Source organism: Mus musculus, chromosome 9 (assembly GCF_000001635.26).
Source record: "Mus musculus strain C57BL/6J chromosome 9, GRCm38.p6 C57BL/6J".
NCBI lineage: Eukaryota > Metazoa > Chordata > Mammalia > Rodentia > Muridae > Mus > Mus musculus.
This window is the reverse complement of record NC_000075.6, coordinates 9,682,091-9,695,174: the sequence shown is the minus strand read 5'-3', so window position 1 is coordinate 9,695,174 and position 13,084 is coordinate 9,682,091. Positions and strand designations below refer to the sequence as shown.

At 38.9% G+C, this 13,084-nt stretch overlaps 1 protein-coding gene across 14 annotated transcripts in view; it reads left to right on the top strand.

The window, feature by feature from the left end:
- Window positions 1–13,084, top strand: part of Cntn5 (contactin 5) — a 1,270,553-nt gene that overhangs the window by 1,209,601 nt on the left and 47,868 nt on the right. For all 14 annotated transcript variants that reach the window (XR_003947896.1, XR_003947895.1, XM_017313363.2 and 11 more), the window contains one exon: window positions 1,573–1,682. Coding sequence is in view for 12 of the 14 variants with exons in the window: in XM_017313363.2 (XP_017168852.1) it covers window positions 1,573–1,682 (110 nt within the window). In the remaining 2 variants the exon portion in view is untranslated. The remainder of the gene's footprint in view (window positions 1–1,572; window positions 1,683–13,084) is intronic.

Here is a 13,084-nt window from a genome sequence, read left to right as displayed (position 1 = left end):
CTTCCATTATCATGGAAATGGAGTTTTGTGGCAAAAACATCTAATAAAGTTTAGACTCCCTCTTTGACTACATAACATCAATGTAGTATTACTATTATACTTTGTGAATGAATTTTGCTAACTTTAACACTAAACATTCAAGATGCATTATTCCAAGCAGGAGTAAATCTTAAAGTATATGATATTATACTTCTTTGTTTGCTGATTTTATATTTTGAACCAGGCTCTTACTATGAGACCTTGGATGATCTTGTGGTCACTATGTAAAACAGACTGGCTTTGAACATATGACCCTCCTGTCTCACCCTCAGTAGTATAGGAACCACGAGTGTGTTTCATCCATCCTGGCTTTGATAATGCTTTTCTTATTGCCATACTACAGATGAGAAAATTGGGATTAAAAGGCAGCAAAACAATTTGCCACAAAGTAGATAAATACCAGTAGGGGGGTTGGTATTGTGGTTAAATGTTTAACTCTGACATGGAAACAGGGAAACCACAAATACAATCAGGTCACATGCGCACATTGTATAATCAGCCATAACTACAGTTTTGTGGGGTTTTTGTACATTTGTTTGTTTGTTTGTTTGTTTTTTAAGGAAAAGCACATGCAGCATTTGTTTCACTATGCAGTGTAATATCAGGTCACCTTCCTGCAAGTATATGTACTTTGAACATCTCCCCATATCTGACTTTCTGTGTCTTCCCCCATTTCTCCTTCTTCTCTCCTTCCCATCAGGCTCCATTATAAAACTCCCAAAGAGTTTTGCTTCAATTTCATGACATCAGTACAAATATAACCTCATGTTTTCATGAGTTCAGAACACACAAATGAGGAAAAAAATGATATTTGGTTTTTTTTTTTTTTTTGAGGTCAATTTGTTTAACTTTATAGGATCATCTCCAGTTGTAACTATTTTATTGACAATGACATAATTTCTCTAAAACTGAAAAATACTACATCATAAATAAATGTCTTGGGGCTGGAGAGATGGCTCAGGAATTAAGAGCACTGACTCTTCTAGAGGTCCTCTGTTCAATTCCCAACAACCACATGGTGGCTCCCAACCATCTGTAATGGGTTCTGATTCCCTCTTCTGGTGAGTCTGAAGACAGCAACAGTGCTCTCTCATATATAAAATGAATATATGCCATGTTCTCCATCTTTCTGTGATTGGACAGTTAGATTGTTTTAATAACTAAGCCAAAAGCAATTAAACAAACAAACAATAAATAAATCCACCAATCCCACCTGACTGTCTTTGTTGATAGACTGGACTTCTGTGCCAGACAGCTTAAGTCAGACCATTCACTTTTCTAGCAATGCCCTCCCTGACTCAATGATAAAAGACTCGACATTCTAGATTTGTCACTGGCTATTGGTAAGACTCAAATGTAAATTGGCCCAGAAACCCAAACAGCTCACCTTCTTATATCATGTTTTTTTCATAACTTCACATTATTCAAACATCAGTCAGAAAGGCATGAACAGCTGAGAGATGATGAAGCAGTGCTTGGCAGTGAAACCTTGAGGTTATCATGGCTTATTACTTTCTACTTTTCTTCCTACAGAACCCACTGCTGCTCCCACTGACGTCACAGCAACCAGTGTGTCAGTGTCAGAGATTTTTGTTGTATGGAAACATGTTAAGGAGAGTCTTGGAAGACCACAGGGGTTTGAGGTATGAATACAATTATTGAAAATAGGCCTTCGTTTTGCTGGCACTGTGTCCTGCTAAACAGATGATTCAATGATGTTTCAACACAATCAAATTCCTTTGAAACTCTGCTCTGTGTTAAGAAAGAAAGAACCACTAGTTGGGCAGTGGTGGCACACGGCTTTAATCCCAGAACTTGGGAGGCAGAGGCAGGCGAATTTCTGAGTTTGGGGCCAGCCTGGTCTACAGAGTGAGTTCCAGGATAGTCAGGGCTACACAGAGAAACCCTGTCTCGAAAACAAACGAACAGCAAAAAAAGAAAGGACCACTGTCCCAACAAACATTTTTGCTTTTCAATAGTTGGCATATTGTCTGTGGCCAGTGTAGTCTCGACACTACTGTATAAAAATAGAGAAGGAAATGAAATGGAGTTTTAGACAAACCCAGAAAAACTGTGGATGGATATTTACTTATTTTTACTATTTTAAGACAGATGTGACGCCCTTAAAATCTTAAGTATTCCAAATCAATTCAGTGACATCAATTCATCTTTAGCTTTCACATGCACAGATGGCTTGTGGGGTAACTATGACATTGAGTATTCTAGCTTAAGTATAGGGAAAGTACCAACATGGAGTGGCTATATTAAGTCCTGTGTTGTATTAAAAGCCTCTTAGTCTAGAATGAAGAAGACCAACATGAGGGAAAAGCACCAGAATAAGACAGTAGCAGAGTTGAACAGGTCTAATCAGGCAGCAATGAGGATGTCATTTTCCGGAGCTGATGTAACTGGACCTTTATGGCAAATGGAAGAAATACAAAATTGAATGGTAAATTAGATGTGGGCTATGGAAAAGACACTAATCTCAGAAGTTTAAGAACTAATACACTGGGTGAAAAACACATAGAAGTCAAGAATTCTGGTTTGAATGTTAAACTTTATAAGTCTTCTTTATTTCTTGCTGCTCTTTCTTGTGTTGTTACTGTTGTTGTATGTTCTTGTTGTTAGTGCTATTGTTTAAGACAAGAGCTTGTATAACAACTGGCTTCAACTCACTAAGTAGCTAAGCATGACGCTGAACTCCTGATTGCCCTTCTTTCAAGGAAGTGCATGGGTTACAGGCAAGCATCACCACACTCTGCTTGTGTTGCATTGCAATCAAACCAAGGCTTTGACCATGCTAGGCAATCCATTGAGGAACAAAGATACATCCACAGCCTTCTTTATTTCTAGAAGATTAAAGCCTGGAAGTCTATCACTGTGAAGAATCACTAGTATATAAATGATGTTTTTCTCTTTTATTGACTGGGGTCACTGTACATTGATAAAGAGGAGACATAGAAATTAAACCCTATGGTATCATATAAACTGGAGTTCAATAAAAGAGAAGTGTCTAACCGAACACATGGTGAGGGAAACACTGAAGAAATTGAGGAGCCTAAAGAGAAGTTTTAAGAGGTCAAGAATGTTCCATTGACCCAAATGCTGTTGAACATTTCAAAAGAAGTCCAAACAAAATACAGTGGGGCACATCTACTCAGCAGGCCAGCCCTGAGAAACAGGGAGACTCCAATTCCCACAATAAAAAAAAAAAATCACAGAAAGCTGAAATGCCAGATCTCCATGTGTGTGGCAGAGATGAACAGCATCTTGGGAGAAGGCAGTGTCTTGCTGGTCAAGGCTGAAAGTGAGGATTATATGTGACACAGACATGTCAGGGCACAGAGTACAGTCTGTCTCTGTCAGAGTGGCAAGTTTTCACAGCCAGGAAATGGAATGTTCTCAGCAATTACAAGCTGATAAAGATGAGACAGATTGTGGTAGGATCAACGCAATGGTTGTACTTTTAAACTAAATTAACACAAATTGTGAAAATTTAAACAGGAGAGGCTCCATAAGCACAGTAGCATTGATTCTGTTTTACAATATCAAATAAAGTTTAAAAATAATGAAGTATGGGCTGGGAAGATGACTCTATGGTTAAAATACTTACAACCAATCCATGAGGACTACATGCCCATAATCTATGTCAATGCTGAGTGGCTATGGAGACCAACCCAAAAGGCAGAGGCGGGAGACCACAGAGCAAGCTGAGGAAGATGAATCTGCAAGCTCTTGTTTCAATGAAAATCGCGGCCTTAGTGTATGGGGCGAGAGAAGAATGGAGGCCATTGGTTGCTTTCTGGCTCACTCAGCCTTCTTTCTTATAGAACCTAGGCCCAGTAGTGGCACTACCCACAATGGTCATGGCTCTTTCCCATATTTTGCTAATTAAGAAAATGCCCTCCATGCTTGTGTATAGCCTTATTTTGTGAATTAATTTTCTCAATTGAGGTGCCCTCCTCTCTGATGATCCTAGCTTCGGTCTAGTTTACATAAGGCTAGTGAGTGTACCATACATGCATGTAAACAGAAAAATAGGAAAACAGATTTTGTTACAGAAACAACTGCAGCATCTTATTAACTAGAAAATAAAGTACATATTTTCTAAAAAAATATCAGAAATTAAATAAACAATGACAAAGTATGGCATTGATTTTAAGTAAAACATATTCGTCCGTGACTTTGATTTCTTCTATATCATTTGTGTATAGTCACAAGTCAGCTGAACACTAACTGTGACACAAGAAGAGTATGAACAGGCTCCCTTTCTTTTCTGTATTCTTTCTACCTTAAACCTGATGAAGAAACTTGACACATATTTCATCTTTTCTCCAATTCCTCTATTCTGACCCTGCTATACTCTAGCTTTTTGTTTGCTAATGCTAGAATTCTGATCATGTTAACAAAACAGGAATTTGAAACAAGAGTCTTTATTAGTAAAATCAGTAAGATTGGTTTTAATCCATATGTATCTGTATTAATCTTATGACTTACTTTTCTACCACAATTCAAGTTTTGCCTACAGTGTGTAAAATTCCAAGTTACTAGAACTGTTTCGGAAATGGCAGTGACAGTGTATTTGGTGACTCCTCCAATTGTTTAAATGAGAAGACATGACAGCTTAGGTTTATGAGTGCTATACTATAATGGAGGAAGACCAATCTAAGGATTATATAAACAAATGACCAATAAATGAGACAGTTACAATCCCAGCACAAAGAAGAACAAGTGAATACAAATTCCCACCCCTAACCAGGAAGTAATTTGCAGCTGGTACATTTGAGGAAAGGGGAAATATGTTTTCTCCATACTAAAGTGTAGACCAACAAAAAATGGTCTACAGGTTTTTATGTGCACTTTTTGTTTGGGGTTGGTATTTTTTGTCTCATTGAATTTTTTTTCTTTGTATTGATTTTTTTTTCTGTTTGTGTTTCAGGGGTTGAGAGAGAAAAAATGTGAAATTGGTTGTGTAGGCATAGTGGGAGGATCTCAGAGAGTTGAAGGAAGAGAAAGAATATGATTATATATATATGTATATATATTAAATTATAATATATATATATATATATATATATATATATATATATATATATTAAAGGTACAGTTCAGAGGAAGGATTATCTGTGGATATGGCATGCATAGAATTAGAAGTGGAGTAGAAGCTGGGCTCTGGCATCTGTATGCTCTTATGCAGCCTGGCTTTTACCCAGCAGTGCAAGTCTAGTTCCATGTATGCAGAGCCCAGCTTCTTCTCCAGATGCAGAAGTTACCAGAGTGTTTTTCATAGGGGAGAAAGTCTTCCTGTCCACTTAACTAGATTCAGAGTCTCTAAGAAAACAGAACTCTGAGTGTGTCCTCTGGGTGGATGTTTGCAAAGAGGACCCACTAGGAACAGGAGCTATACCATTCCATGGCCTGGGATTCAAGACTACAGGAAAAGATGTAAGTGGCCAGCAGGCCTGCACTCATCTTGCCCTGCACCCTTGTAGATGCAATGTGAGCTGCAGCCTCACACTCCTGCCTCCATACTTCCCCCATAGTGGCAGATGTAGCCTCCAGCCCTGAGACTAAATAAACCTCCCTTCCTTAATGCTCCTTCTCCTGGACATTTCATTGCAGCAATGAGAAAAGTCGGTAAGCAAGGAAATACAATGTCAGACTCACATTTTTAATAATAGCTGGCACTTTCATGTGAGTGGAAAAGGAAGGGGAGTCAGGCCATGAAACGCATTAGGGGATTACTGTCCTGAGGCCCCCATTCTGGTGGTGATTATACAGAGGCCCCTTCAAAGTGATGCAAAGTGGAGGGTTTTAGAGTAGAGCTACCAGAGTCTGTTGACAAGAGAGAAAACAATTACTTCTGTATTTCCAAGTTAGTAAATTGTGCCATTTTCCCAAAAAGGGGGAAAAAGAAAACAACAGATTTGTAGGAAGGAAACCACAAGTTCTATTTTGTTGAAATTAAGCTGGGATTTCTGTTAGAAATACAAGAATGTTGCTCACTTTGCAGTAGGATGTAGGGGTTTATAGTCTAATCAAGAGATCAGGACTAAAGGCATAGAAGTGTCACTGAAAGCCATGTGATTAAGTCAAAACATCTGAAGGGAATATCTTAAGGCTAGAAGAGGGGAAAGGCAAAGAGGAGGACTTTGTGCTCAGACTTTATAAAATTTCACCAAATAGACAGGACCAGCAAAGAAGTTGGTAAGGGAGATCAATTTGACAGAGGAAACAAAACAAAACAAAATAACCTTTGTAGCTCCTCTTTCCCCTCCTTCATAAGTAATTGAGGAAGGCTACTCATAGCAGAGATCATGAAGAAATTATAGTATCATGAGACCAATAAGGTCTGATAACCTTTCTCATGTCCTCAGCCAAGGCACTATCATGAGTCCCTGTCTCCCTAACTCTGTGACCCAGACTGTAAATGCTCCTGAACCTAGCTGCCACCTAACTCAAATTGCAATCCCAAATTGATAGTTAAATTTTGGCCTCAGACATCACTGGTCTCACATTCTGCATGATTTTTCTAGTCTCATTCATTATTTAGTTACTTACCCAACAAATATTTATGGAGTTTCCCACTATGCACAGGAGCAGTATTGATACTAAACCAGAAAGTAAAATAGACAAAGGTAGGGACTCTTGTAAAGCTCACATTCTCCCCATTCATGGTGGCTCTTTATGTACCCCAAACTAGAACTGAAGGGGGGAAGGCGGAATATTATGAGCTCACAGTCAGAGTAAGAACTCAGTTATGGTTTCCAATGCTGTGAGGAATCACTATAACCATGTAAGCTCTTATAAATGAAGGCATTTATTTGGGACTGGCTTATAGTTTCATTGGTTTAGTCCATTATCGTCATGACAGGAAGCATGGCAGCTTGCAGGCAAACATGGTGTTAGAAAAGGAACTAAGAGTTCTGCATCTTGATTCAGAGATAGCAGCAGAAGACTGTGTTCCACAATGGGCAGAGCTTGAGCAAAAGAGACCTCAAAGCCAGCCCCCACAGTGACACACATACTCACACCTACTAGTAGTGTCACTCCTCATGAGTAATTAAATGCATTTAATCACATGAGTCAATGAAGGCATTCCACCAAATTCACTCCCTGGCCCTCCTAAGCTTGTAGCCATAACATAATGCAAAATGCATTTAGTCTAACTTCAAAACTCCCTATCTGTTACAGTCTCAACAAAGTTTAAAAGTTCAAAGTCTCTTCTGAGATTCATGTAATCTCATAACTGTAATACCCTATAAAGCCAAAATCAGGTCCCATATTTCCAATATAGCTTGGCATAGGATATACTTTACCATTACAAAACATAGGAAAGGGAGCAGAGTAAGAAATATTGGGCCAAAGAAGGATTGCAAACCACATAAGCAACTCTAAACACTGTACCTTCAGGTCTGACATCAAAATTCTCCTTTCAGCTTTGGTGACTGGAACACACTTCTTTCTTTTGGGCTAGTTCCATTCCCTATTAGCAGATTATCTCAGTGGATACCCCATAGCTCTGGCATTTTAAAACTTTTGGGGTTTCCACAGTATCCCAGGCTTCACCTTCACAGCTTCACACAGAAGCCTTTCACAGCTTCATACAATAGCCTCTCTGCACCTCTGGGTCACATACCTGGCCTCAGAGGCTTTCCTCAGTCACAGAGAAAGATCCCACAATCCCTTTCCCATGCCAGCTTCTATGGGCCTCCATACAGGAACAGTCATGCTACATACCTGAGCTCAACAGCTTTTCTAGTCATGGAGGGAGATTCTATAACCCCTTTCTTCTATCCTTAACTCTAAAGCCAGACCCATTTGGGCAAAGCTGCCAAGTTCTACTGCTTACTGTTCCTGAAACATGGCCCCTCATTCAATTATACCTTCACCATACTTTCCTGCATTGCCTAAGCTTGCTGGCCTTGAACTCAGAGATTCGAATACCTCTGTCTCCTGATTAAAGGCATGTAGTACCACACCTTTGACTAAACTTTTCTTTAATTCCTTTCACGAGGTGGATGCTTAGCTGGGGAGAATCTTGCTCCAAGGTCACTACTCCCTTAATTTCATTTAATAGCTCTAATCTGTTTATTCTCTTGAACATAGGATTTAGCTCCATTTCACTTCCTGGTCCCCCTTTAAGCATTGAACCATACTTTTTTCTGTGGGTTTTTTTTCCTTGTGCAGCTTCCTCCATTTCCAAAGGACAATAAACCAAAGGACAGAGTCTATATTAGGCTGTTTTCATATTTTCTTGGCAAATGCATTAATCTAAATCTTTTTACCTTAGACTCAGGTAGACTTTTCAGACAAGAGCAAAAATCAGCCATATTCTTCACCAAAATAGCACAAAAACAATCTCTTGGCAACATGCTAAAATTCTTCTCCCCTGAAACTTCTTAAGCCAGGCTCCCACAGTTCAAATCACCCTAAGCACCACTGCCTTCCATATTCCTACTATTAGGCATTGGACTGTTTTCATAATCAAAAGTTCTAAAATTCACATTCCTCCAAACAAAAGCATGGTTAGGTCTATCATAGCAATACCCCAGCTCCTGGTACCAACTTTTGTCTTAGTTAGGGTTTCCATTGACTATAAAAAGAACCATGACTATGGCAACTCTCATAAAGGAAAATATTTAATTTAGCAGTTTAGTCCATTATTATGGTGGGATGCATGACAGTGTGCAGGCAACATGATTTTGAAGGAGCCAATAATTCTACATCCTGATCATAGGCAGCAACAGGAGATTATGCTCCACACTGGGTGGAACTGGAACTTAGGAGACCTCAAAGCCTGCCTCACAGTGACATACTTCCTTTAATAATGCAACCTCCTATAGTGTCACTCTTCATAGACCAAGCATTCAAACACATGAGTCTAGGGGTAGGGTGGCATTCCTATTCAAACCATCACAAATACAAAACAAAACAAATAAATAAATCAAGTCCCAGTCTGGCAAGTGAGGGAATTTCCACTTTCTTCAGTTTTGGTTTGGCTTTTGTGTTTTAGTTCCTGGTTAAGGCATAAAGTGAGGTCTTGATTCTCATGCCAGGTAACTTCATTTACAATTTGCCAGATTTTGTCATGTTCCCTCTGATGCAGCTGTACAGAGTATCAATAAAGGTATAACTCTAAGTTTCCCTGAAACCATCTGTTAATACAGTACTCATATATGTTTTGTGTGAGGAGGAATAACCCACCTCTTTTAAATATATTAACTGTGTGATCCTAATTAAAATCATTGTTTTTTTGTTATTAAATTAACTAATCCCTGTAAGGGTAAACTGGTTTTCATAGTGAGTACCAGGCTAGCTTAGAAGAAAAAAGAGAAGGAGAAGGAGGAAAGAGAAATTGTGAAAGAAAGAAAGCAAACAAGGAAGGAAGGAAAAGGAGAGAGAGAGAGAGAGAGAGAGAGAGAGAGAGAGAAAACACAAGGTAGATAAACAAGATCATACCAGAGCAAGTTCTTTGTCTTCCAGGAAACTTTCTTCAAGTAAGAGACTTGAGGTCACTCTAGCAAAATCATCTCTTTCTGTGCCTTTTAGATCCATTCATGGACATTTGTAGTCATCATGATTGGGCTAGATTAAAAAAAATCCACTGAGCTTTCAATGAGCCTCTGCAATTATACTAACCTTTGCATCTCACAATTAAGAAGAATCATACCCTCTAAAATCCCAAATGCACACACTATCTAGTATTTTACAAAACCTTTACAATTGTTTGATGGTTTCATCGAATAACTTATGTGAAAAATTTAGTTCCTTTCAACTTGTTTGAAATGGTATGGTTATAAAGACTAAATTTAGAAAACACGATCATAGAGATATGTTGAGATTTTCAGCTTGTGAGATGTAGTTTGATTGAGACTTGGAAATGGGCCGTATCACTGAACAACTCTGATTCATGAATAAGCATGATCTTCCCATCTGGACTACCATGTCTGTCTCCGGCCCATGCAAATACTTTATTAGATTCTTTCTTGAAGTTATGAATCCACCAGCATTCAAATGTCCACTGAATGGTAATCCCTGAATCCTAGAGCAGTGTCCCTCACACTTACAAGAGCATATCAGGAATTTTTGAGCCTGCAAATTCAAAGCAGATGTCGTCCTGGCAGAAAAACAGAATAAGAGATCACACCAAGTCACATCCCCTCTGTCAGATCTCCCTAGACCTGGAAGAAAGTTTTCAGGAATGAAGAAAATGCAGTCTGAGCTGCTTGCTTCTTCTATCCCTTTATTAAAGGCAGGTACAGAGACAGGTCCTCACACTCCCCACCTCAAAGAACACAGTCTAATGCTGGGGAAGTTTATGGGAAATTAATATGAACAAAACCCACAGTAACAATAGAATTCCCATGTCTATAATTATCCTAGGATTCTATATCATGTTAATCTTCAAGACACAGTAACAATAAATCCATGGCAGTGCACTCCCTACACTTACATTTCTCTATGCAGGAGCACATACTTCTGTCCCCAAAATACCCTCTGTTTTCCTAAATAAAGAAAATTAGTTTGCTTGGTAGAACAGAAAGGAGTATTGTTTCCAATACATATAATTCTTGTAAAAATTATTCTTTTTGCCTAGGGAACCAAATCTCCCATGATTGCCAAGATTAAATTATGGTATCTATTTTTACTCCTCCCAATTGTAAGAAATGTTTAACTCTGTGTATATGTATGTGTGTTTGTGTATATACATATATACACTATATATATATATATATATATATATATATATATATATATATAGAGAGAGAGAGAGAGAGAGAGAGAGAGAGAGAATCATTTTAATAGTAAGCAAGCAATACTGCCAGTTCTTGGTAGGGAAATGGATGCTGAGTACCTTAGTTTCAGTTCTGAACTTGATACTTATGAAAGGAAAGCAGAAGATGAGGCAATCCGTCCCATTTAACACTGGTCTCTAAATCGCTGCTCCAGCAACCCTATCCATGGGCTTTGTGCAGCACTTATATGTGCTCACTTTTAAGCTCCCAGGGAATTTGCCACTTAGCACTTCATTTCAGACTTGTCACTAAAGCCATTTCAGCTTATTGATTGCCTCAAAAGATACCAATTGTGTTGTGCTTTATAAAATCAGTTGTGGTAGAGATTTCTTAAGGGGAGAGGCAACCTGATTGCTGTTTATTTTATGATCTGGACCCTAATCATTAGAGCAGAAGATGAAAACAAATGGACCTTGGTGCTGTCTGACAATAACTATGGTAGGCAGATTGCTCTCCATTTGTCTACAGGAGAGGGAGTAAAAGTGGAGCTGCAGATATAAGCTAATGAGAAAGAACCCTTTGCCAAGGGCTAAGACAAAGGCTACTTTCCTTTTCCATATGGTCTTTGTTTTGCAGATTCTCCGTGCTTTTTATTACAACTATGTACAAATAAGAATGCAAAAAACTAGACCATGAGAAGATGCCGATTCTCCTTTGCTGAACTTCTGCGACCCCCAATATAAACCTAATGGTTTTCATGCCATTATTGTTAGGTTTCTTTCTTTGGGTATTTTCATAGATTGTGCAACAAACAAAACTTTTTCTTTTCAAAATCAGTAAACAAAAAGCCTTGAAGTAATATTTCAGCCTCTTTTTAAAAATTTTATTGATTTTTTTTTTTACTTATCCACTTTACATCCTCACTGACGCCCTCCCAGTTACCCCTCCCTCAATCCTTCCCCCATCTCTCCTCCACATCTCTGCTGAGCAGGTAACCACGCCTGGAAATCCATCCACCCTGGCACTTCAAGTCTCTGTAAGGCTAGGTATTTCCTCTCTCACTGAGGCCAGACAAGGAAGTCCAGTTAAAAGAACATATCCCACATACAGGCAAGAAAGTTTGGGATAGCCCCAATTCCAGTTGTTTGGGACCCATATAAAGACCAAGCTACACATCTGCTACCTGTGTACAGGTTTCTTTCCCTAACCTGTCCTGGTCCTGTTGAAAGACATTCCACTGAATTATTTTAGAAAGCAGTCAATAGGGAATCTTATTTTTCTGTGGGTTTGTTTCACCTGTGCTACATGAAGGGCTACATGGAGGAAATTCTTTACCCGAGGTGATTTATAAGACTGGTCCATTATGTGCCTGAAATTCTTGTCTAATAAGTAACAAAAGGATTTGCAAATCTCTTCTTATACATAGCACTATGTATTTGTTTGTTTGTTTTTGAGACAGGACCTTTTTTAATGCAAGCTGACTTTCAATTTAGCCAAAGATGACCTTGAAATTCTGATCCTCTTGGCTTCCACAAGTACTGGAATCACAGACTTTTGCTACCAGACTACTTAATTCTGTTATTTCTACGGGAACCTTAGCAGTTACTTTGTTTGTTTCATCAAGCATGATAGACTAAGCAGGGAAGTGGAGAGATGGCTCAGTGGTTAAAAACAATTGTGTAAGCTTTAGCATTCATATCCATCAGCCATGTAACAATCAAGGCATCTCTTACGTGCTTGTAAACCCCCGGGTCCAAGGTGGGCAGAAACAAAAAGACTGCTGGAGCATGCTGGCTTCTAGCCAAGCCAAGAGAACTTGAGACATAAATTCAAGAGAAACTGCCTCAAATGAGGAAGTGAAGCATGATGGCTGAGGCTGCCCGATGCACTCTCTGGCCTCCACACATTCGTCTGTTCATACATGTGCACATATACACACAGATAATAAGTCTTTACAAATTATACAGGAAACAATTGTGAAGTACAAATATTTTTAGGATACTAACTTTCTGCTTCCTGAGGACACCTAAGTTGAAGAACATACCCACCTTCCATAGTATACACAGACCCTACTTCCATTATCCGTTTGTCTGTCAAAGAGCATTTAGGTTGTTTCCAATTCCTGGCTATTGTGAACAGAGTAGCAGTGAACATGGTATACCAACAATCTCTGGAGAAGGATGTAGATTCCCTTGGGCACCTGCCAAGGAGCAGTATAACTGGGTCGTATGGTAAATTTAGTTTTAGTTCTTTGAGAAATCACCACCCTGATTTCCAGAGTGGCTGTGGCCACTTACATTTCTGCG